Source organism: Carassius carassius, chromosome 32, assembly GCF_963082965.1.
Source record: "Carassius carassius chromosome 32, fCarCar2.1, whole genome shotgun sequence".
Lineage (NCBI taxonomy): Eukaryota > Metazoa > Chordata > Actinopteri > Cypriniformes > Cyprinidae > Carassius > Carassius carassius.
In genome coordinates this window covers 12,317,792-12,343,541 of record NC_081786.1, presented here as the reverse complement: position 1 = coordinate 12,343,541, position 25,750 = coordinate 12,317,792, and the positions used below count along the sequence as shown (strand labels likewise).

The 25,750-nt window shown below is 36.9% G+C and overlaps 3 protein-coding genes across 5 annotated transcripts; all 3 read left to right on the top strand.

The window, feature by feature from the left end:
* The first annotated feature begins 323 nt into the window (after positions 1–323).
* Positions 324–15,390, top strand: si:ch211-195o20.7 (cytospin-A). The gene is made up of 12 exons (XM_059520352.1): positions 324–589; positions 1,655–1,716; positions 3,076–3,432; positions 4,123–4,196; positions 8,820–9,199; positions 12,170–12,254; positions 12,379–12,445; positions 12,582–12,660; positions 12,765–12,870; positions 13,613–13,729; positions 13,812–13,871; positions 14,357–15,390. The coding sequence occupies exons 2-12, from the start codon at positions 1,677–1,679 to the stop codon at positions 14,444–14,446; spliced, it is 1,455 nt and encodes a 484-aa protein (XP_059376335.1). The 5' UTR covers positions 324–589; positions 1,655–1,676; the 3' UTR covers positions 14,447–15,390.
* A 799-nt stretch (positions 15,391–16,189) lies between these two features.
* LOC132113232 (UDP-glucose 4-epimerase-like) lies at positions 16,190–20,591 on the top strand. 2 transcript variants are annotated; one of them, XM_059521043.1, is made up of 11 exons: positions 16,190–16,328; positions 16,737–16,866; positions 17,313–17,425; positions 17,927–18,040; positions 18,219–18,395; positions 18,465–18,578; positions 18,671–18,737; positions 19,519–19,604; positions 19,692–19,769; positions 19,991–20,105; positions 20,224–20,591. In XM_059521043.1, the coding sequence occupies exons 2-11, from the start codon at positions 16,746–16,748 to the stop codon at positions 20,286–20,288; spliced, it is 1,050 nt and encodes a 349-aa protein (XP_059377026.1). In that variant the 5' UTR covers positions 16,190–16,328; positions 16,737–16,745; the 3' UTR covers positions 20,289–20,591. The 2 variants fall into 2 exon arrangements, with proteins under 2 accessions (XP_059377026.1, XP_059377025.1); XM_059521042.1 differs by having other exon boundaries at positions 17,310–17,425.
* Positions 20,592–20,987: 396 nt separating this feature from the next.
* Positions 20,988–25,704, top strand: zbtb8a (zinc finger and BTB domain containing 8A). Of its 2 annotated transcripts, none has more exons than XM_059520350.1 (4): positions 20,988–21,321; positions 22,319–23,154; positions 24,427–24,596; positions 24,838–25,704. In XM_059520350.1, the coding sequence occupies exons 1-4, from the start codon at positions 21,257–21,259 to the stop codon at positions 25,156–25,158; spliced, it is 1,392 nt and encodes a 463-aa protein (XP_059376333.1). In that variant the 5' UTR covers positions 20,988–21,256; the 3' UTR covers positions 25,159–25,704. The 2 variants fall into 2 exon arrangements, with proteins under 2 accessions (XP_059376333.1, XP_059376334.1); XM_059520351.1 differs by lacking the exon at positions 20,988–21,321 and adding an exon at positions 21,345–21,688.
* The last annotated feature ends 46 nt before the right edge of the window (positions 25,705–25,750 follow it).

Sequence of the window (25,750 nt, the reverse complement as noted above, 5' to 3'; positions counted from 1 at the left end):
CTTAAGTTTATTGAACTGCAGTCATTTAGGTCAGATAAGAATGAGATAAAGGCTTAATAACATTATCGTGAACGTCTGTTGCTCCTCAAGGTAAACCGTTTAATTGGGATTAGGATTAAATTAGGGTCAGCATCAGGTCAGAAATGAAGGTTAAGGTGAACTGGCGGGCTGCCTATAGAGTTAATTAAGATTTATAAATTATACACCTGAACTAGCATAAACCCTTAATAATGATGAAGTTTATGAGAAGAATGTACTCACACGTGACTCCTGCTGGAAAGAAACTCAGTCATTTTAAGGGTGTTAACACAGGCTGTTAAATGTGATTTGCCGCTCTTTCAAAAACTTTCAAAAACAATAAAATAATCTGAATTAAACTTTAGATCTAGTTCACTCCGTCTCCAGCAGTAGACTACTCCTCAGTCCTCATGAGGGGGCAACAGGACGGTTTTTAACCGGGTTCATATCATACCCACATCCTGCAGTCTGCTCATGCTCTGCTCTCGTCCCGTAAAGCGGTGCGACTTCCACCAGCGACAGCATGTAAAACTTGGAAGTCGGTCCCGGTGAATACAAGACCTTCGATTAGGTGTGTATCCATTATTATTGTTGTCGCTATCGTATAGCTATATATATTAGCCACTTGTATAAGAATTATATGCGGTAATTTTTCTCCTATATTGTAATGTTGTCTTTTCGTGTAATCATGTTAATTCCTTGTTTTTATGATCTTGCTTTAAAGTTGTTGTTTTTATTACGACTTCATTAACTTCATAAAAGTTTCTGTTAGGAGATGCTGGAAATTAAGTGTTGTGATGGAAGTAACGTTACGTTTTAACCGATTCGAAATAGGGGATAGGAAGTGGTTAATTATTGTTTTAATCCTGATCTGTGTTATTAGATTACAACAGTAGCCTATTAATTCATTAAATCGATTAGACTACAAAAAATATTTTTACAGACTACAGCAATAAAAAACAATTACGTTATTAAAACTGTTTAGTTGTGTTATCAATATTAACAGTAATGCTTATAATCGTCATGCTAGTTCTGTTGGGATCAGAATGGCAGCCAGATTAATTCTATGTTTGTTTTGTTTCTCTAAGTTTATAATCCTATACATTGTTCACTTTAGACTGAGTGGTTATAAAAGTTATTATGCAAACAATACAATTTACTTAACCTGTTGAACATAGTGATGTAATGTCCGTATTGTTGGGAGTTGTTCTTTAGAGACCAATCAAATGGTACCATCATTTGTCTTGATATTATGATTTGCAGCAAAAACTGTGAAGTCAAAGGGATTATCAGACTGTCTCTTCCATACAAGACCTGATTTTATATTCTATATGTTATTGATTTTGAATTGACATATAGAATATAATTTTACAACACTCCCTGGTCTCTCACAGCAGTGTAAGTTTAGCACTGTCCATGGGCTTTTGCATTTTCATGCAAAGTTTACCACAAATTTCCCTGCCATTGGTGTAGAGCTTTCTGAATTTCTCTGAACTCAGTATGAGCAGAAGTACGAATTCAAAATATTATATATATATATATATATATATATATATGGGATATTGGATCAAGAGTTAGACATAGACCACGTGTGTGAATAAACTTTGTATATGATTTTTTTTTACCCATCCTCTAGAGTGAAACAAGCTGTTGGTAACATGGGGAATAACTCTGGGAAAGAACGACATGGGTCTTCAGGTAACTTGCTCTTGACAACACAACTACACACACACATTCTGTGTTTTACTGAGATACCCCCAAGGTGCAGGGACATACAAAATAATATTTCTAAATAGAAAATATATATCAACAGAGAAAGAGAGATATATAAACATAAAAAATAAGGAAAGAAAAGAGTGCTGTGTGAAGCAGGTACGTGAATGTTGAATATTGAAAAAGAAAGAACTGCAGGAGAGTTATTAAATGTAAGAGAGAGAGAGAGAGTCATTACTGTAAGAATACTGTTTTGTACATTCTTCCCTGTTATTGGTGGTGTCCAGAGCCCTCAAACTCACTGACTCAGTAAACCTTTCCCACCAAGAGAGAAGACAAAGACTTCTTAATGAAGAACACCCACACACACACACTTGATCACACACGTTCAATCAAATATGTTTTTGTTGGTTCATATTCAAAAAAAGCAAATAGTGAAACCTGCCTTTTTTTTAAAAACTTTTTTCTTAAATGATTAGTTCAACCAAAATTAATCATTACTCATTCCAGACTCTTATGATTTACTTTTGTACATGGTGCAAGTGTCATAAATTTAGTTTTTATGAAGCTATAAAATAGCTTTGTGCAAATAACAGACGAATTTTAAGTTGCCAAAATTTACCAATGGAGTATGAAAAATAAATAGATTTTCTTTTTTATTGCAACATAAAAATGGAGATTATATACAACATTGTTTGATGATGGATTTTACAGAGCTTAAGGAAAAAAATAAATAAATAAAAATACAAAATGCAATGAGCTTCCATAAACTCTCAAAATAATGGAAAAGTTTTACTTAAAATCTAGTAATTATGTCCTTCATACAGAATTCTTACTAAGATGACTGATCTGAAAAGGAAATATAAGAAAATAACTGTTCTTGAAAGATACACTTAAAAAAGGCACAATTAAAAAAAAAAAAAAAAAGTTATATGTAATTTATTTTTATTGATTTATTATTATTATTATTATTATTATTTAAAAATGCATTTTAAAATGCATTTAAAAAATCTTAAAATCATTCTTTTAAAAGCTGTTAAGATATTTTACTGGAAAACAGAAAATGTGATTAGGAAAGTAGTGTTGACAGTAGTGTCATGTATCCAGATAAAGAAACAAAAAAAAATCTGTATTAGATTTCATTTGGTAGTCACATAATTCTGTACTCAGACAGTGTTCCCTGAAACCATTATTATATTAACCACATTCTGAGCATCCCATGAAAAAAAAGGAAGTTTCATTTCTATGACAGACTAATCTAAGCACAAAGTTATCATGTCAGGAAATGTTTTATTTTAAAAGACATCAGTCAGTTCTGAGAGCTCAACCCCTGTGTCTCTATAGGCACTGCTGCGGAAACGTTTGAAACACCTCCTTCCTCGCCGTATAGTGTTGTTAATAGCTGCTCAACAAACACTCAGTTGGTATCCATTTCCAACTGTACAAGCACAGCCAACCCTGAATCAACTCAAGATCCTCTGAGCTCCATCAATCAGAATGACTTGCCATTGCTGGACTGCAGGACAGGGCCTGCAGAGGAGGCTGAGGAGGGACTCAAGATGACACAATCACCCGGACAGGTGTCTTATCTCTCAGATGTGTGTATGAATGGAGACACAGAAGTGGACGCAAAACTTCTACAGGAGTGTTTGAACACACTGCAGCTTAACAACATTGAAGAATCCACGCACATATTAAATAGTGAGTCATGCTGTGTTCATTTATTCATTAAATGAAGCGTTTACATAACTGCATATACTCTTAAACATGTTGAATAAGTGTTCTGCACATAATAACAATCTCAATGTATTACTGTACATACAATCGGGGGTCTAAACTAGTGTTGCTGGTCTGTTCTGATCATGGACAGCAGAAAGGAAAAAATGCTATATGCAAATAATAAAATGCAGTTAACCAAATAAGAATGCATATTTATTTGGCTTGTTGAAATCGCTTCGCAGAATATTTAGACGTTTTCGAAAACCTTAAAACCGTAAAAGGAAATACTACCCTAATATTTGAGTACATCAAATATTACTTTTTTATTTTATTTTTTATTGTTGGGTTACCACTTGATAGCCTATATTATATCTGGGTCCTGAAGAATAACCTCTTGAAAACCACTAGTACCTTTATAGATTTTTATTCACAGCTGTTGTTTACATGGTCTTTATTAAACAGTTGTATCACTTTTATCATATTCCAGTTGCTGTGGGTTTATAAAGGGAATAAACCATTTGAGGTCATGCACTGCAATGGTTTTACTACTGTTATAAACTTAAAGTAACACACTTCCTTTTGTGGTTTATTGCTTTATTATGTGCTTAGCAATTACTAATATTATTTATAATGTGATTAATATTGATTAATAGTTTTTTGTATGTTTTTCAGATTTGTTAAAATGTTTTCTGCTGGAGAGGGAGAAGATGAAGGAGGAATTGAGAAGTTGTAAGGAGAAGATTCAGGTGAATCACATTTTCTTCTCTTTGTAGCATCCATGTACTCTCACCTGACACATTGTGTCTCAGCTGCTCAAAACCCTGGCATTCAGTTTGTGCTTGACACTTTGGTTTCTAAAATTACCTCTTTCGAAGACAGAGGAAAACGCAACAGGAAGTCACATTGTTCCCATAGGTGCAGGTCAAGGATTGTCTGATAAGAGCCTGTCAGTTTCAGCAAAGGCTTATGGGACATGCAATCCTACAAATGACTCCTTTCCTGTCTTAGCTGAGGAACGGACATTGTTTTTGTGAGCGTTTGTGTTTATGTTATGGTTCTCTAACATGGGCCTAATCTGGTAGTCTCAAGGAATCAGATAAAGAAATAAAAAATCTATTTTTGACAGGAATGAGGAAGATAGGGAAGAGGCAGAAAAGAGAAAAATGGATAAAGTTTACTGCAGAAGTAGTAGAAGTGATTAAGACGCAGATGGAAAGAGGGAGGGAACGGGAGATACTGAGGGGGATGTGGGAAATTCTGTTCAGCTCTTGCAAGAACAAGACTTTTTTGTTTGGCCACTGCGACAACAGAAGTCAGTAACGACTCACTGACCAAACAAGTGAATGTGTGTTACTGCCCAGCCTTCTGACATATCTTTACAAGTCAACTTAACCACTAATAACGCTTACATGAACATAGTTGAACCAAATTAATAATAGGACAATCAAGTCACCTTTATTTTATAGTGTTTTTTACAATAGAGATTTTTTCAAAGCAGCTTTACAGTATTAAACAGGAAATTAATAGACTCAATCATGCAAACTTCAAAAACTGGACAAATCCAAATTCTGTTGTAAAGCGGCAGAGGCAAGACAGAAGTGTTATTATTCAGCTCCAGTCAGTTCAGTGTTGGTTCAGTCCAGTTCAATAACTGTGTAAAGTTCAGACAATAGTGTCATTATTCAGCTCAATTCAGTTTAAGTTTTGTTCTGATCCAATAGTGTCAGGGCAGTTAAATTATTTTGCACCAAACATTGGGAGAAACCATCCTCTGGCCAATTGATCCTTTTAATGTCATTTTATTTTTTTATGAAATGTTGCAGTTTATTACAAATGATTTATCTGTGCATATGATAAGAAAAAGCATGTACCCTCAAAATCTTTAATCAGAAAAAATTATCTTCCCCTCCCTCTCACAATCAATGTTTTGTGCACTGGTGCAAGAGCGGGACAATAATTAGCAAATAAAAACAATCCAGTAAATTCCTAAAACAGTCCTGCTGTACATACACCATTCGAGATACCGTTTAACTTTGATAAATGTCAGAATACAAATGAAAATTCAGTCACTATTTCCGGTTTATGTTGACTTTAAAATGCCATTAAAATCACCCTTTAATCTGTCTGAAATCACAGTTTTGCAGAGTTTTTCCGATGTTTGTTTGTTTATTTATTCAGACTGACTTCATCCAGCATGTGTCCAGCATGCGCACAACAGCAAGGCCAATAGTAGACTACAATTGGCCTTCCTGTTTGCGCTTTCTCTTTGTGTATTAAATCACTACCAGAGAACTTTCATATTCACTCATAAGATTTAGAGTCACTCTATGTGTAATATTCCCTGTTTCATTTTGACCTGATTCTCTCACGCAAGGTCAACAATCTCTCTCGCTCTGCTGGACATTGCTAAAATGCTTAAACGAAATGTGCTAACAATGACTATATTCACAAAGCACAAAATATGTTATAGGTGTGTGCGTGTTTGATGGGTGGTGGTGGGTTCCTTCATCTGCAGCTTTTGTTTCAATCTTACACACACACACATTATGAACGTAAGAAGCTGACGGATCAGTTCCAGATGGACTGCGCTGAATGCAGGAGTCACACGCTGGCTTTGGGTTCGGCTGGAAAAAGCTTGCCAAAGTGTATTAGACCATTGTGTCAGACGCACTTGTTTGTGGTCACTTTTCTGTGTGTGTAGCCGAGTGTAGCGATTATGTAGTGTGTATGTGTGTGAGGGGTTGTCAAGTATGGTGAGAGAGTCACACTCTATCCACCCCCACACACACTGTACGAAAGCCCTAAAAAAGAGCAACAACTTCTTATCATCATGGGTGTGGTACTTCCTTAGAAATCCCACTGAGTCAATGAGCTGATGTCTAAGACATCACCACTGTCCAGAGAGAGAGAGAGGGAGGTTGGGTCATTTTCTGTCCTGTCTGGATGACTGAAAAGCGTCAGGAGTGTGAGCAGAGAAAGACAGAATTTAATGACTTTAACAAGGTTGGATAATTGCCAACATGTGTTAATGCTGTTGCACTCTGTTCTTATTCATCAATAAAATGAAGTGTCTTTTCACAGCAAATGGTTCAGGAATTAAACCGGCTAATAGGAAAAGCTTTCTTTTGCATCATAAGGTAAAATGCTTGAAAATCCCCCCTTTGACAGACCATTTTTATTATGAAGTCATTGAGGATGCATTATATCACTAGTAATAATCACTGGTCTTTTCATTTCCTTTAAAAGCTGGATTACACTACACAACTTTTGCCCTGAAGCTAGTTGCAGAGAATCAGAGACAGCTTGCAGATTTTGGTCAGTCAGAGCTTACAGATTTCACAGAAAATGGCATAGTGTAAAATGGGCACAGACAGATATTTTAGCTTCTGACGGATTCGGTCGCTCACTAATTCCAGTGGGAGGATATCAGATGTGTTTGATATTTTGAGTTGATTTTAGAAAATGTTGTTTTCATTTGCCATGCATCCCCTCGCAACGAGGCACATGTGTGTTCCTTAGTTTGTTGTTCCGATCTCTGAATAACTTGAAAGTCTGATTTGCTGTAGCCATTTACAAAGTCAGCAGATGTATGACGCCTAGTGTTTTAAAATCTGTTCAGATATTATATGACATGTAGTGCATTCTTTAGTGTATTTCAGAAGCAAGATATTAAATACTGGTTTGAAATGTTAATTGTAACATCAATAAGTTAAACTACAGATTTAAAAAAAGAATAATTGTAATGCATAAAATACTACACAAAGCTATAATTCTAAACAAAGTGTGCGGTCAATAATTTGACATTGTGCTTGCCAAATATTTTAAAGGGTTTAAAATTTAAAACACATTGCAGAAATACCTAAATACCCCCCCCCAATGTCTGTGTTCCTATATTAGATAGACTCTTATGAGTGTGTCAGAGAAAGTGTAATGTTGTGTATTCTTGCTCTAATCAGCTCCAGCTGGGGCCTCAGAGTGATGAAGAGGGTCCTGAGACTTTCCCTGCTCACTCTCTCCTCCTACTCTATTTCCATCCTCCTTCAGTGTTATTTGTTTAGACAAAGCTGGGGTCTTCAACCTTTTTCAGGCTAAGGTTCTAACGTCTAATCTATGAAAACATGCATAGAGTATCAATGTATATACAAACTTATGATTTTTAACTTTTATGATGCTTACACTGTAAAGCCATTAAAATAATCATCACAGAAGTCAAGAACCATATCATTTTATAACTTTGGCTAAAGGTAACATAACAGTTTTTTCCCCACAAAATAATAGCTCTATAGCTCATAGCAGTCTTCCAGTTGATCTTATGTCTCAAAGTTTCTACATACAGTAGTTGTTTTCCACCCCTTCTTCTTATTAACTGTTTAATTTTTTTTCTTATGAATTTCCCCCTGATTTCGGAATCTTTTGTCCTCAGCTTTTTCTGTTTTATGTTATTGTAATTTGATTTTGCACAATAGTGAGTTACTCACTTCGATAACGTTAGTAGTCAGTCATTTGTCTTTATGAGTCAGTTTCTCTCTGGCTGAAACAACACCGAGTTTTTAATAAGAAGAAATTAAATAGATGATGAAAGAGGGATGATCAGTAAATGATCAACAATGATGTTTTTAAATTGAGATAATAAAATGTAATTGTGTTTACATGTGTTATCATTCTAGGGAATCACTCTTGTATTTCTTGATATCTAACTATTGAGAAATCACTTTATTGTCAGGACATGCTCAAGGCTGCAAGCGGAGAAGGATTCCTGAGTGTGTGTGTGTGTGTGAATATGAAATGGCCCTGGACCACTGCATGTAAATAGTACAGGACACGTTTCATGTCTCTGAAAGAGGACTCATTACTGATCTTGCTGAGACGTGCAGAACAAGCTCAGATTTCTAAGAGTGAAGTTTAATGTAAGCATATTTTGTGTAAGTGTGTGTTTAGCAAACAGTAAGTGGTGGACAACAGCACAGTGTTATCACCATAGCAGTGAGATTCACAACAAACCTTTTGACCTCGTAGAATCACAGCTGAGTTACAACTCTATCCAAGAGGAAAACATTCATATCTTTGGTCTACTGCTCTGATCTTTAAAACCAGAGATCCACTTCCTCCTAATAATACTGTCTGTTTTGGAATAGAGTAAAGACACCTTGAGGAACAAGTTTTTTTGACATGTGTGAACAGCAATGTTCCCATCAAATTGGTAAATAGATTTGAATATATTGTATATATTTTATATAAAACATTTAATTAAAAGATTTAATTGTATTATTTAGATTAATTTAATATTGTAGTTATTAAATTATAAATACGTATAATATTTTAAATGATAACATACTAATTAATAGGACTATTGTTATCTCATTCTATAGGCAGAACGTGAGGAGTGGCAGCAATTCCAGGCTGACCTGAAGGTGGCGCTAGTGGTTTCAGACAGACTGAGGGCAGAAGCTGAGGAAGAGCTAAGTACTTTAAGAGCAGCAAGGCAGGACCTGGGCACACAGTTAGCCAATGCCTTGCAGGGTCGCCGGGAGGTCGAAAGTCAATTGGAGAGCCTCAGAGTTGAGCTGGAGCAGAGCAAGCAGAAACTGAAGCAGGTCACAGGCAGCCACCAGGGGGCGCCGGCAGTGAGGGGCCTAGAGAGACAAGTGGAGGGTTATGGGAAGAGAACCGGACCTGAAAATCAACTGTGGACAGATGAAATGAAGAGAAAAAGAGAAATGCGCATCTCTGGTACTTCAGAGAGGTCAAGGTGAGTGTTATCCAATTATGTCAAGAATTGCCAAAAAATTAATCCTATTTATACAGTGGTGGCCAAAATTATTAGAACACTAGTATTTCACCAGCTAAAAATTCCCCCAATGCTGTGGCGAAAAATAGTGGAGCAATATCAGAAAGGAGTTTCCTAGAGAAAAATTGCAAAGAGTTTGAAGTTATCATCATCTACAGTGCATAATATCATCCAAAGATTCAGAGAATCTGGAACAAACTCTGTGCGTAAGGGTCAAGGCTGGAAAACCATACTGGATGCCCGTGATCTTCGGGCCCTTAGACGGTACTGCATCACATACAGGAATGCTACTGTAATGGAAATCACAACATGGACTCAGGAATACTTCCAGAAAACATTGTCGGTGAACACAATCCACCATGCCATTCGCCGTTGCCGGCAAAAACTCTATAGGTCAAAAAAGAAGCCATATCTAAACATGCAGGCGTTTTCTCTGGGCCAAGGCTCATTTAAAATGGACTGTGGCAAAGTGGAAAACTGTTCTGTGGACTAAAGAGGACAAGGATAACCCAAGTTGTTATCAGTGCTCAGTCCAGAAGCCTGCATCTCTGATGGTATGGGGTTGCATGAGTGCGTGTGGCATGGCCAGCTTACACATCTGGAAAGGCACCATCAATGCTGAAAGGTTTATCCAAGTTTTAGAACAACATATGCTCCAATCCCGACGTCGTCTCTTTCAGGGAAGACCTTGCATTTTCCAACATGACAATGCCAGACCACATACTGCATCAATTACAACATCATGGCTGCGTAGAAGGACCCTGGTACTGAAATGGCCAGCCTGCAGTCCAAATCTTTCACCCATAGAAAACATTTGGCGCATCATAAAGAGGAAGATGCGACAAAGAAAACCTAAGACAGTTGAGCAACTAGAAGCCTGTATTAGACAAGAATGGGACAACATTCCTATTCCTAAACTTGAGCAACTTGTCTCCTCAGTCCCTGGACGTTTGCAGACTGTTATAAAAAGAAGAAGGGATGCCACACAGTGGTAAACATGGCCTTGTCCCAACTTTTTTGAGATTTGTTGATGCCATGAAATTTAAAATCAACTTATTTTTCCCTTAAAATAATTTTTTTTCTCAGTTTAAACATTTGATATGTCATATATGTTGTATTCTGAATAAAATATAGAAATGTGAAACTTCCACATCAATGCATTCTGTTTTTATTCACAATTTGTACAATGTGCCAACCTTTTTGGAATCGGGTTTGTATCTTTTGCTGTAGTATGTCAGTAGGAAATATCAGTTTACATTTCCAAACATTCATTTTGCCATTAATTGTAAAAATCCAGTGAGATTTTTGTCTGCCAGTGCTCCACACAGAGATCTGATCTCATCATCATACTGTACAGTCTGTCTGAAAAGACATGAAGAAACAGAACAAACTGAGACAGACTAAATCCAGAAGAACTGTAGCAACATATCCAAGATGCTTCAAGAAACCTAACTGCAAAGCTATCTCAAAAACTATGCGCAAGTGCACAGAGGACAAAAGCTGTCACAAAGGATAGTCACACCAAATGCTGATTTTTATTTAGTTAATAGAAGTTAATTTATGGCATAATTTTCGTCAGCATCCTAATTTTACAGCATTTTAACACAAGTGCCTAAAACGTTTAACACTGTAGCCTTGTAGGTAGGTCTCTTGAAGCATCTTGGAGGTGTTGCCACAGTTCTTCTGGATTTAGTCTGTCTCAGTTTGTTCTGTTTCTTCATGTCTTTTCAGACAGCCTGGATGATGATGAGATCAGATCTCTGTGTGGAGCACTGGCTGTTGTCAGACTCCTTGTGCAAACAAAAATGTCACTGGATTATTACAGTTCATTGCAAAATGAATGTTTGGAAATGTAAACTGATATTTCCTACTGACACGCAACAGCAAAAGATAGAAATAACTGACTTAAAACCATTTTTATCTGGTGAAAATACTAGTGTTCTAATCATTTTGGCCACCGTGTACACAAGCTCAAATTTGGAGATTGAATAAATGCACAATATAAACATTTAATGTAAAATATATTGGTAATACAATAATACAACTAACTTACAACAACGTGCAATATTGCTGATCTTTTGTAACAACAGTTAATGCAACTTTTCATTGTCATTGCATGTCAGCTGTGGTCCATTAAATAATGTAATTAGTGTTTGAATGGTGTTTCCAATAATAACAGCTTTGTTTTGGAATTAATCAGTTGAGTGAATGACTGAATAATTGAATGAATCACTCTAACAGAAGCTCACTCCTCACTACCTACTGATGTAATGGTTGCACTTGTACTTACATGTACTTATTGTGTACTTACAGTGTATTTATCTAAGAAAGTTCTGGTAATACAAGGTAACTACATGGGTTAGGGTTAGGTTTAGGTTTAGGGGTAGGTTCAGGGTTAGTACCTAGTTATTACATAGTTATTGTAATAACTATAATAAGTACATAGTATGTACATGAGGAACAGGACTGTAAAATAAAGTGCTACCGATGTAATTATACACATTTACAGAATAAATAAGTTTCTATTGATCTGAATCAAAAGATTCAAGTCTTTTATATGGATCATGGGACATGTACTAGTTTGGAAATCAAAGTAATGGACCTGTCACATCTGAACATGTTAGAGTGAAGTCAATTCCTCTGTACGGAATCAATTTCCACCTTGGGAATCTAAAGAACTCATGATTCCCAACGGAATCAAAGAATGGATTCCGATTCAATCTGATTCATGTTTGTCTATTCATCCGGTGAGTTCCTTCAAGAAATCATTGATAATCAGAGCACAGTTGATGCATGCCTTAGACATATCCGATTTGTCCGATAGACAGCATTGTTTAGTGATTCTAAATGATTCATTGTTTACAGTCCACAGTCTGTCAAAGAGGCAGTGTGACCCATGTTACATTCATGGATCATTCCATTATTTTGCAGGAGCCTGTGCCGAATGCCCTCAGATTACCCTGATGTTGTTGTTAATGGTACTTCCCAACCTTCTGTTACTATGACAACAGTATCTGTGAGTAGAAAACTAAAAATGTTTCCTTTTCTGCTATCTTCAGTCTTTAGTTTTTGGATATTTATGATTATGTATCTAAAATATTTAACAGTAAAAATCAGTAAACAGTGTCTAATAACTTCAGACTTCTCAGATCAAGAATCAAGCAGTAAGTTTAGACCAGCAGAACAACAAGACCAGCTCCAATAGAGGTGTGTAAACGAGTTCCATGTACACAATATCCAGTTGATTTTAGATTTCACGGAATATTTACTCCTTTGCTAGCATACCAGACTCATACGGACACAAATGATTTATTTTGTGTGCATGTCTATGCATGTCCAACAGATATGAAAGTGGGGAACTCGCTCCTACAGACGTGCAACTCTTCGGGTTTAGATGTGACAAATAAGATCAACAGGACAAGGTGAATCTAACACTGTTACTTGTTTTTCCACCCTTCGTTCATGAGAAACATCATAGTAATTTGTCAGAAAATAGAGAACTGACATGAATCGTCTTTCCCATCAGGACACAGGAAGATTTCCCATCAGGACTCAGGTCGCTGAGGCTTCATGGCAGCTCCAGGCGGAACTCTCTGCTTCGCTGGTGTCAAGGCAGAACACAGGGATACAAGGTACTCAATTCAACCAAACTTAACTAAATAGATGACAGATCAAACTTGGCAGTCAGCCACACACACCCTAGTCTCAGCCTCAGACAGTATAGACCACCCACAATCCTTTCACTGACTGGCTGATGCACATTGTACACAAAACTGAAAAGCACTTTCTCAGTCTGGAAAGCTATAGTCTGACACATAGGGTATTATTATTTTTTTTAACAGTCTACCTGCAGGAGGAAGCCTGGAAGTCGTGTTTATAAGTTACTGGGTTGAAACAACAAACACTTTTAAAGATTGAAAGAGTCACTGAATTTCCCAAAGGTCAGGTTTTTTTGAGACACATAATAGCAATTCAGCTAGATTTACACTGCAATTTAAAACTTTTGGGTCAGTACAATTTTTTTTAAAGTAATTTATTGTTTAGGTAGCAGAATTTGTATATTTATATTGAAATGTATGCATTCAACAAAGATGCATTGAATGAAAAGTGACAGTAAAGACACTTATAATGTTACAAAAAAATCTATTCCACATAAAAAGTTCTTCTATTAATCAAAGAATCCAGAAAAAAATCTATATTTTATATATACATATTTATATATATATATATATGTGTGTGTGTGTGTGTGTGTGTGTGTGTGTGTGTGTGTGTGTATCACTGTTTTTACTGTATACTGTTTTGTTTATCTGTGAAATAATAGGTACTTTTTTTGTATATATATATATTGTCTATATATGTCTTTTTTTCTTTCAGAATATTGAGATCACTAATTTCAGCAGTTGCTGGGTGGATGGTTTGGCCTTTTGTGCGATTTACCACAGTTACCTCCCCTCTCATATACCATATGACAAACTCAGTCCAGAGAATAAGGTAATACACACTTCATACACATGGTCTGCATGCAAACATATTAAAATAGAGGTTATGATAATGGTGATGATTTCATCCACAGAAAGAGAATCTCACTCTTGCATTCCAGACTGGAGAAGGTTTTGGAATCTCTGCATCACTGGTGAGTGAACTTTCTTCTTTCTTTTTCTAAACAGTTGTATTTAATTTCATAACTCAATCATGTAATAACTACACCATGATTCAACCACCAAACAAATCAAGCAATGCACTATTAATTAGTTCCAGCTTGAATAAAAAAATAATAATCTGTCAGATATTGGTGCTGACTTCAGAAGGGAATGGGAAACTTGACAGGCAAGATGTGAAAATGACTCAATCATGATTGAATAGTCATGTGAATAACTTAGATATGATTGATTAGATATGTAATTGGCTCAGAAATTATTGGCCAAACATGAGAATTACTCATACATGACTGACTGGATATGTTAATGCCTCAGACATGATTGGCTGATATGATAATGACAACCGTGATTCGAAAAATTACTCAAACATGTTCCATGGAAATTATGCAAATATGACTATCAGGATGATTTTGGGTGGTTGTTCATTTCTGACTAATAATCTTTCATTGGGGTTCCTCAGACGGTGGAGGAGATGCTAAAAGAAGAAGCACCAGATTGGCACAGAGTTCTGGAATATGTAGAGAGCATTTACCGCCACTTTGAGATGTAAGACTGTGAATAAATACATGTCCTGATCATTTATACCATGATCACGAATGCTTTCAAAATTCCACCACAGCAACAGTATATACTCAGAGGGGAGCACACAACTTCAAGCATCCTTAAAGTGGACCTGAAAGTTCATCTTAAGCTGTTGGTCTATGATCTGAATTTTATTTTATTTTTTTAACTAAGATGTTTGTATTTTAAGAAAGGTTTTGCTGGTTAGCATAGCATGCTAACACTGCCACATAGTTTGACTTCTTGCAAGCAACAAATTAATTGCTTGTTTCATTATATTATATTGAAGAGCTGTCAAATGGACTTGAGGGCTTTTTGTTTTTTTTTCCAATCAGCATTTACAGCTGAGGTGATTAGCTCAAAAATGTTCCCAAGAACTGAGAGCCTGAAAAGGAAGCAAGCACGTTGCTTTCTTCTGAGGAACCTGCACCAATTTTGCATTCACACCACTGAGATGAACTGGAATGCTATTGAATGGCTTTTCCTAGTATTATAGATCTCCTGAGAAAGGCTGAATTGTCAGTGTAAAGTAGTGTTTTGAGTTGGATGAGGAGTGTCCATCAAAATGAATGCTTTGTTTGTTATTGCTGCTTTCTGCCCTCTGTTGGTTTTCATTTGGTATTGCAGTTTTAATTTGTTTGTCATTTGCTCTTTTTTCATTCAGATTCTTATACAGTGAGACCTGGACTACAGTATAAGTCTCAAATCACAGAAAGCATTGCTCTTGTATGTGTGCCATGTTTTTTTCGCTGTGATCTGATTAAGGAACCGAGCTGATTCATTCAGCAGCTGTAATATCATCCTGTTTTGTTGTCTTTGAGCCCCCAAACCATCATTGATACTCTGACACCAAAGAACTATTAGTGTGATGTAGATATTAAAGGAAAATAAGATTCCAAATACAAGCATTAATAAATCAATGTTTTGTTTTTACTGTTTGGGTCTGTTTTTCTTAATGCGAATTCAGACGTGTAGTTTTCCCTGACAAATTCGTGAGGCTTGGCAAGACTGTTTACGTGACAATGTGTATGAAAAATTTTGGACTAAAGGAAAATATTCATGAATTTGAAAGGGACATTTAGGCATCATTAACAGCCTTGAATGTCAGTGGTTGCGCAAATTTATTCTGGCACAAAAATGTACACACAAAATTGTTTCTGCGTTCTCTCTGTCAATGTCAGAAATGTATTCCTATTTATTTTTTTATTCCTAATTTCAGTTTTAGTCTAAAGACGTGGACTTTGATTTATGAAAGTTCCTGTTTTAAAATAACCGAATAAAAACCAGCTGACTGACATATGATTATTGGATTTGACCACGGACACGTCATAATCAAAGTTGTGTGCATAAGGGAAAATATGTCTGCTATAAAGACGTAACTTTTCCACAATAAAAGTTTCTTGGAGAAGGCTTGATTAATCTAGGTCGTCCTTAAAGTTGGTACTTTACATAAATATAGGCTATTACTTGGTTAAATGTCTTCTAGTGCATTCCGGTTTTTCCCCTCCTTATTTATATTGGCTTGCATTTGTCTTCATACCAGACACTGATCTCCTGCTAGTCGCTATAAAAAAAAGAATAATAATAATCTGCATGAATGAATACTGTTGTAAAAATAAATAATAACAATAAATAAATTCATACATACTTGAACTATATTTTACCAAAATATGAGGGACTTTTTCTTTAAAAAGTGAATTACGCAGCACATACGCTATTGGCTTCACACACGTCTACGTGTCCCTGAAACCAGGAAGAAAGAATGAATAAACCAAACAGACTTAGTGAACTATTAGTTCGCCTGTCACTCATAGACTGCTGTCACCCGCGGGTTTCCCAGTAACCCTCATTGATCCCGATTCATCAGCACGGTGAGTGTGAATGCATCTGAATGTGAACTGTTGTTATGCTTATGTTGCATTGTTTGTTTTCTTCTGACAGCTTAGAGAGCTTGCTTTATTCCTCCAGTCAGGTGACTTTCAAAGTCTTACTGTGTTTTTTTTTCAGTGTAGTCCGTGTATACTAGTATAGTCCGACTGAATTAAACTAAGCTCTTGAACGTTTCAGGATCTTGGTGAATTTTTAATGTTACGATATGCTTAGCATCAACGAAAGAGCTTCTTTCATATAAAGTGAATCAGGATGCTGCAGGTGAAGGTAAAGCCACGTAGTTCACGTACAGGTTGAGTAAGAATAGAACACACCCACATACCTGTTAACAAAGAACCAGTAATTATAATAGCCTAATTCATGTGTTTATCTTTCAATCTGTGCTGAAGGCTCTCAACATGCGTCAGAAGATCTTGGTGACAGGAGGAGCTGGATACATTGGCAGCCACTGTGTTGTGGAGCTCATAGAGGCTGGTTATCACCCTGTGGTCATCGATAACTTCAGTAATGCTGTCAGAGGTAAACAGACTTCAATTAAATCACACACAGTGAAGAAGGGCTTTGGTGGTATTCCGAAACACCGGATCCTTTTCAGTAAATCTTGCTGCATTACAAAGAGCCTCAGAAATATCCTGCACACACAGTGAGCCCTTGTGGACTATACGTAGTATTTGCTGGGTGGAGCAGTCCATAGTCTCAGTAACTAAACTTTTTTTTAAATATGAAATTAAATATTTTATAAATAACATGCATTTATATTATAATATGAATATGCATTATTATATAATTAATTAATTTTTTTTTAAAAACAGTGTTTTGCTTAAAATATATTGTAATATTGTTAACTCTAACTCTAAAAAAATTTATGCTCTAAAATTTAGGACAAAACTTTTATATTTAAATTAATGTTTAATGCTTTTTTTTTATGTCTGTCATTCTTTGTGGATGTGTGTTTTGTTGAGAAGAGGGAAATGGTCCAGAGAGCTTGCGGAGAATAGAGAAGTTTCTGAATACTCAGATTGAGTTCCATGAGCTGGACCTTCTGGATAAACCTGGATTGGAGAAATTATTCAAAAAGGTAAAGATAAATCTTTTTCGTATCCATTACCTGCTCTGTATATTGAAATCGAATTACTGTTCTACACTGAGCCACAACATGTCTCCGGTTTTCTTCTCATTATTTATACGTTTATTTTATTATTATTTTTATTGTTACTTAGCCACAACATGTCTACGTTCTATTTTTAATATAATATAAAATCTTTACATTTTTATATTTTATTTTGTATGTATTGTTTTCTTTTTCAGCCACAACATGTATGCTATTTTTTTTATGCTTATAGTGTTATACTTTTAATTAGTTTTTTATTATTATTTATATTTGTACATATTTAAGATAGATAGATAGATAGATAGATAGATAGATAGATAGATAGATAGATAGATAGATAGCAAATGATAACAAACATGTTTTTTCTTGACAAAACCTGACTGCAAACCTGCTTTTAGAACTTGCCTGGTGAAATAATTTGTAACAGCGCCCCTTAGTGGCTAATGGAGTTTCCTCTCTGTTTCCCAGCACTCCTTCTATGCAGTGATGCACTTTGCAGGACTGAAAGCTGTGGGTGAATCAGTAGAGCTGCCTTTACGATACTACAGAGTCAATCTCACAGGAACCATCAATCTGCTAGAGGTAAGAAATGTGTCTACATTTTTGGTATGCGTTTTCATTTTTCATCATTTTTATGCATGCAGTCTCCATATGAATCTTTGAACTGATTGCTACAGATTCAGGAAAGTTTGGAGTCTGTGTGTGTATGTTAGTGCTTAGGGCATGCCTTACTGTCTGTGGCCCTGTGTGTCTGAATCAGGTGATGCAGTCTCATGGAGTGCGTAATCTAGTATTCAGCAGCTCCGCCACCGTCTATGGAGACCCCCACAAACTCCCCATTGATGAGCAGCATCCAGTGGGTGGCTGCACAAACCCCTATGGCAAGACCAAGTACTTCATAGAGGAAATGATCAGGGATCAGTGCACAGCAGAGAAGGTAGCTGACCGCTCTCTCATGACACTTTTGACTGTATGGCAGGTTTGTGACTGTTAAAATGTCTTGCAGGACTGGAATGCTGTGCTGCTCAGGTACTTCAATCCCATTGGTGCTCACATCTCAGGACAGATTGGTGAAGATCCACAGGGAATCCCAAACAACCTTCTGCCTTATGTTGCCCAGGTAACCCGTTTGACCACTTAAGGTCTAGAAGAGCCGTGTGTGTGCCTGCATTTATTTATATGGATGATGTTTTTTCTCACTGTATACGGTAGGTGGCTATTGGCAGACGAAAACATCTGAATGTGTTTGGAAATGACTACAGCACACCTGATGGAACAGGTGATGAGAGATGTTTCTCAGCATGCTATTTCTGCCATAACTCTCTGATTTACGTACTAGTTTTGGATTTATACAATAATTTGTTTTTTAAATTGTTTTTATTTTTTTATTTTATCTTTTGTCAGATTTCTTTATTGTTAGTTTAAGTCGTTACTGTTAACTAAAACTATTAAACCCTGTTTTGGTTAAATGAAACAAAGCTTAAATAAAATATATACATTACATGAAAAACTGAAACGAAATTTTGGAATGTTGCCTTGGCCACTAATTTAAATTAAATAAGTTGAAGTACTAAAATTACTAAGACTGAATTTCATTATTGAATAACTAACAAAATTATATATAATTATATAGTTTTATATGCATAATACTTAAATAACATTGGTTTTAGATGGTGATGTGTTTTAGGTTTTGGTTTCAGTTTATTCCGTTTTTATTTTAGTAGTTTATGTGCTCTCATTAAAACAATTATCATTTCAAATAGTAATGCTGTTAAATTTCTAAGCTATGTTTCTTTGCTATCCAGTGGCATTGTCATGATTAATGCAGGTGGGCTGTAGGGGTGTCAAGTTTTATAATATACTATGTCTCTAAAACTAGAACTCATTTGTATTATTATCGTTTTTTTTATTTTAGTTAGTTTTGGAGTATTAGAAATGTTTATTTTCAGTTTCTTCCTATTTATGTTGGTTTTTATTTCAGCTAATAGGATTGTTTCCATTTTCTTTTCATTTTAGTTTTCAGTAATGACAATATCACTGATTCCTTTATTTCTGGGTAGGTGTGAGAGACTACATCCATGTTGTTGACTTGGCAAAGGGGCACATTGCTGCCGTCAGGAAACTGAAGGACAACTGTGGGTGTAAAGTATGACTTTTTTTTTTTCTCTTAAATGTACTCATTCTCACATCCTTTTTTTCTCAGGTTAACATTTCTGTGTTGGTCTCTGTGTAGGTTTATAATCTGGGCACAGGTACAGGCTACTCAGTGCTGCAGATGGTGAATGCCATGGAAAAAGCTTCAGGTCGAAAGGTGAGGCGTAAACCTGCTGTGGTCCAAAGCGCGCACACACACACACACACATACATACACACACATATATATACACACACACACACACACACAAACAAACACATTTTGTTGAGCCTTAATGAAATCTCAGAGTCATTATAATGTTTTTACTGGCATTAATGTGTGTGTTTTTTTTTAATCATATATCCTATTAAATGCTAGTATTTTTCTTCTGGTCCCAGATTGCCTATCAGACTGCACCTCGCCGCAGCGGTGATGTGGCGTCCTGCTATGCAGATCCAACTTTGGCAGAGAAAGAGCTGGGCTGGAAGGCTGAATATGGCCTGGAGAGGATGTGTAAGTGTGAATTGAAATCATTTTAACTCTGCAATGTGCATACGTAGATAAGAGTGTAAATGAGGTGTGAAGTACTGACAGCTCATGATTAATCAGACTTTTTTTTCTTATCACACAGGTGAGGATTTGTGGCGCTGGCAATCCCAGAATCCCACAGGATTCAGTAATGGAACACAGTCTTAAAACTGGATGAATGCATAATGTTTCTTACGGAAATAAGGGAATTGCACTCATGGCAAAAAAATAAAAATCAAAGACAGAGTGGGACCATGAAGTCTTTTAATTTGTAATAATTATATGTAAAATCATTATATTACAAGAAACTTGAAGCTAAACAAATTATTTTATTTCTCTTTTGTTTTCTAATGTCCTCCATTTTCGTGTTATCTCACTTTTACACTGAATGGCTCATTTCTAATTTAGAATTATTTATACTTCTTTGTCAGTATGAAATAATAAAAAATATTTCGCTTATTTAGAAATTAACTTCTGTTCTCGTGGTTGTTTGTCATTGTAACGATTGTTCATTTTACAAATCTGTATAAATCTTTTATTTATATATATATGTATATTTAGATTATATATATATATATATATATATATATAATGTATATATTTATATATATATAATGTATATATTTATATGTATATTTATATAATATATATATTTTAATGTATATATTTATATATGTATTTGTATGTGTGTGTGTGTGTGTGTGTGTGTGTATATATATATATATATATATATATATATATATATATATATATACACACACACACACACACACACACACACACACACACTACATCATTTTGTCAACACTTGCTTTTTGTTAGACTCGACTGAACATCGTGCCCTGTGTCAAATCAATGGCGCTGTTTCCTATTAAACGAAAGGGTCAACATAAGCGCTGGAAAAAATATTTCATTTTCATGGCCAGAGCCTGCCTATATAAATGTATCGGGTTTGCTGCACGGCACGGGGCGCGTGTGCTTTAAGTGGTTCTCCAGTCCCGGGCGCACCGGACACCCACGTCAGCAAAACGTTTTTCCAGCACAAACGGGTCTCGGTCTTTCGGGTAAAGCAGGAAGTGAAAGCCGTTCGCCCTGATAATAAAAGCTGGAGAAATACATCCAAAGTAGGCTAAGAAATGGAGATGGTTTGTGAAAGTGGGACATGTCGACCGTACCGGAGTGCGGGTGACGCGGGGCATCTGTGAGTATTATGTTTAAGAGACCGGGGAAACGGTGCCCGGGTAAAGAGGGTGGGCGACGGGGACCAGCGCGAGGCTCAGCGCCAGCCCGCGGGTCGCTCGAACTCAGGTGATCCGAAATGTGAAAAGAGGATGAAGGTGCTTGCAAAGCCGGGTGTTTTGCGTTTTAAAATCCAGTCTGGATCGTTTAAAGCGGAGGTCGGTTCGGTGGGCGGCTCTCCGCGGACGACAGGACTCCCGTCAGAAACCACCCTAATGCCTCTTTCCCCTCATCTGAAAGGGTTGATTCGTAATATAAGAAATTATATTCCTGGTTAATGTTTAAATATCCTTTTAGTGAATCACAGGCGTGTTTGCGCGTTATCTCAGGTAGGCTTTTACTTTCTTTCTCCGGCGGGCGTTTTTTGCACACAGGGTGCAGCGTCTTTAATTTTATTACTTAGGCCTACTTTTCTAGCATTTTCTCTGTTTCTATGGTATTTATGGCTTTGTCGTAACTGGGTTGGTCATTTATTTATTTATATACGTCTTGCACTGTAACCCAGTTTTTGTATTTGTGTGCGCTTGCTGTGAGGGGAAGATAAGATGTAGGTATAGCAGCAACAGCGTCGCCTGTTTTTCTTTATTCTAATATTTTTCGTGTTTGAAACGTGCGTTTCTCTTCTTTCCTACATCTTTCTGTATCTATTTATCTTTTTCTCTCTCCCCGCTTCTCTCCCTCGTTACCCGATGCGCAAAGTCGGGTGTTGCCCCTTCCACAGCGAATGTATATGATTGACAGATGTGTCATCCAATAAGAACACAGTGGGCGGAGTTGAGCTGCCTCTTCGTGAAATAAAATCGCTGCCATTACATCACACAAAGCACAACACTGCACATTACAAGCTAGGTATAATGTAAAACTGGATAATGAATATAAGTAAATTACCCATTCTCTCATATATATATATATATATATATATATACTTTTTTTTCAAGTTGTCCCACTTCTTTTTTCAGGCCTATTCACAAATGGACCAGTGCAGATATGTCAGCCATTCACCAGAGCTGTTTGCTAAAGCAGCTGGACCAGCAACGTCAGCAGGAATTGTTCTGTGATTGCAACGTGCTGGTGGAGGGTCAGATTTTCCGTGCACACCGTAACGTCTTGTACGGCAGCAGTGGATATTTCAGGATGCTGCTGTCTCAAGGAGCTAAAGACACTCTAGAGTCTGTAAGTGCTTCTTTTGATGTCTTCAGCCCTGAGATCTTTGCCATCATCCTGGACTTCATTTACTCCGGTCAGCTGGAGCTCAACAGCTCTAATGTAATAGAAGTGATGTCAGCCGCCAGCTACCTGCAGATGAATGATGTCATTTCCTACTGCAAGGCCTTCATTAAAGCTTTCCTTGAGATCAGCACAAAAGAGGACGATGAGGGTCGGTATCTGTGTCTGTCGGACAGCAGTCCACTTCAGGACAGGCGTGAGAACATCATCGAGCCGTCCAACATGTGTGACGTAAGCATGAGCTCTCAGACCAGACTCTGGGATCCACCAGAGGATGATCAGACGCAGGAGGACTTCAGAGGAACAAGCCCACAGCCGTCAGGGCTTCAGCAGAACTCTCCTCCACAGTCCAGTCTGGAGGCACAAATGGAGGAGGAGCAGTTCAGCTCGGTGCTCCCTGAACGCAGAAGAAGAGGAAGCAGGAAAAGAACTGCCACCAGTCGCTTGGTAACAGAAGACACTTCTCTCATTGACCTGCAGGGAGTGGTATCACACTGCTCTCAGATAGCAGACGAACTGTACGCCAACATTCCGTCTATTGTTGGGGTTGCTGGGGTGTTTAATAAAGGTGAGCATAAAACTGCAGATATTGTACATGTATGGTTTGGGGTCAATGATCGACGGTGACAGTAAAAACCTTTTTATTGGTACAAAAAAAATCAATTTCAGATAAACTTTACATTCATTAATACATCATGAGAAAAGCTATTAAAGTTTCCGCAAAAATGTTAAGCAGCACTAATCTTTTCAGCGTTGATGATTCCAGAAATTTCCAGACCTAATCAGCATATTAAAATGATTTATGAAGAATTCTGTGACAGTGAAGAATAGAGTAATGAATCTGAAAAAATTACTTTTACAGCGTTCCAATCACAGGAATTTTTTTTGGGTATTATACTAATATTGTACAGTAATACTGTTTCCTTGTATTTTTTTATCATATAAATTCAAACCTCATATATATATATATATATATATATATATACAGTACAGACCAAACGTTTGGACACACCGTCTCATTCAAAGAGTTTTCTTTATTTTCATGACTATGAAAATTGTAGATTCACACTGAAGGCATCAAAACTATGAATTAACAGATGTAGAATTATATATGGAATTATATACATAACAAAAAAGTGTGAAACAACTGAAAATATGTCATATTCTAGGTTCTTCAAAGTAGCCACCTTTTGCTTTGATTACTGCTTTGCACACTCTTGGCATTCTCTTGATGAGCTTCAACAGGGAGTCACCTGAAATGGTCTTCCAACAGTCTTGAAGGAGTTCCCCGAGAGATGCTTAGCACTTGTTGGCCCTTTAGCCTTCTGTCTGCGGTCCAGCTCACCCCTAAACCATCTCGATTGGGTTCAGGTCCGGTGACTGTGGAGGCCAGGTCATCTGGCGCAGCACCCCATCACTCTCCTTCTTGGTCAAATAGCCCTTGATGCCTTCAGTGTGACTCTACAATTTTCATAGTCATGAAAATAAAGAAAACTCTTTGAATGAGAAGGTGTGTCCAAACTTTTGGTCTGTACTGTATATATATAAATGCCTCAGCAATAAAAAAAAAATTCTATGTTCATACTGGACAAGCGCCATTTTGCAATTAAGAGCCATTCATGGGCTTAAACAACAGTCAAAACTTGGACAGAAGTTAATAATGCTAAACATTTCTCCTTTAGGCCTTTTTCTCCCTTTTCCCACCAAACATATTTTTTTCTCTAACTCTCTATTACTGTATGTTTCTAAGCTTTCAGAGTAAACAAAATATGTTTTGAATTTAAATTGGGTGATGCATGAAAGGGATCTAAATGTCAATGTCTGCCTCTCTCTGTCTCAGATTCCACGCCCTCTATGCGTTACAAATGTCCATTCTGCACGCACACAGTAAAGAGAAAGGCCGACTTGAAGCGTCATCTCCGCTGTCACACAGGTGAGCGTCCATATCCCTGCCAGGCCTGCAGCAAACGTTTCACTCGCCTGGAACACCTGCGCAGCCATTTTGAGACGGTGAGAAACACACTCAGCTTCACACGTGTCTGGTCCATTAACACCACCACAGGCTGTAGATCCACGTGCTACTGTTGGTCATTAATTCATATCTTGTACTGTGTGTGATCACTTTAAGTCATGGATGAATTAAGTCAAGTGTAATGGATGTAATTAAACTAATTATCTATTTTTTCAGGCTGTCTAAAAAAGTTATTGTGGTATCTTAAACATCCCCTGTGTTGTCACATGTGTTCCACAGATCCATCAGGCCCGTAAGCTGGTGTGCAGGAAGTGCAAACGGCATGTAACTGAAGTCACTGGGCGAGTGGTAAGCGAGGGAACCCGCAAATACAGGCTGTGTGATGTTTGCATTCAAGAGAGCGGCTACAGTGAGTTGATAACTGATGGGACTGATGGAAATGAGGACAAGGAAGGCCTGTTGTTGGGTGTGGAAGAGGGTATGAGTGAGAACAGGCAAATTGCATGGGTCATGGATGACGATGACCTCGCAGAAGATTCCGGAGCAGATCTCATAATCCAGGAAGTGGAGGACAGTGACGAGGAAGCCGGTGGAAAGTGATGATACGCTTGTGGTTGTGTGTGAAAGGGGGAATGGGCTAGAGCTGTCTTCCTGGCAGTTTATGGTCTGTTAAAAACTCATAAGGGAAATGATTGTGCATTTTTGTACAAATAAAAACACTTTCTCATTGAAAATCTAAAGTATTAAAATATAACTGCTTTTATAAAAGTACAAGTATATTTCTGTAACTGAAAGTATAGTTAGTTTAATTCAAAAGGCATTTATGGGCAAAATGACAATGCGGAAATTTAATTTAAATACAATGGGACAGAATTTTCTGTAATTAAAAAAAAAATCTGCAATATTCTAGTTTTGACTTTAAGCTTTCACAGCAGTTTTATGTTTTCACATTAGTTTACTACAACTCTAGTTAATGCCAAGGTTTACATATGTCATTTAATAAACTATGCTGCATGGAGTTCACGTGACCTACTTTGTGTGATGTGTACCAGACTCATTTATTTATTTAAAACAAAACGAGTTATATTTGTTAGCAGTCACAGGCTCGACATAAACATTGTCTAAATAAAATATTGTATGTATGAATATATGTGCTTCTGTTTCACTCTCGATATATCATCTTTGCCATTTG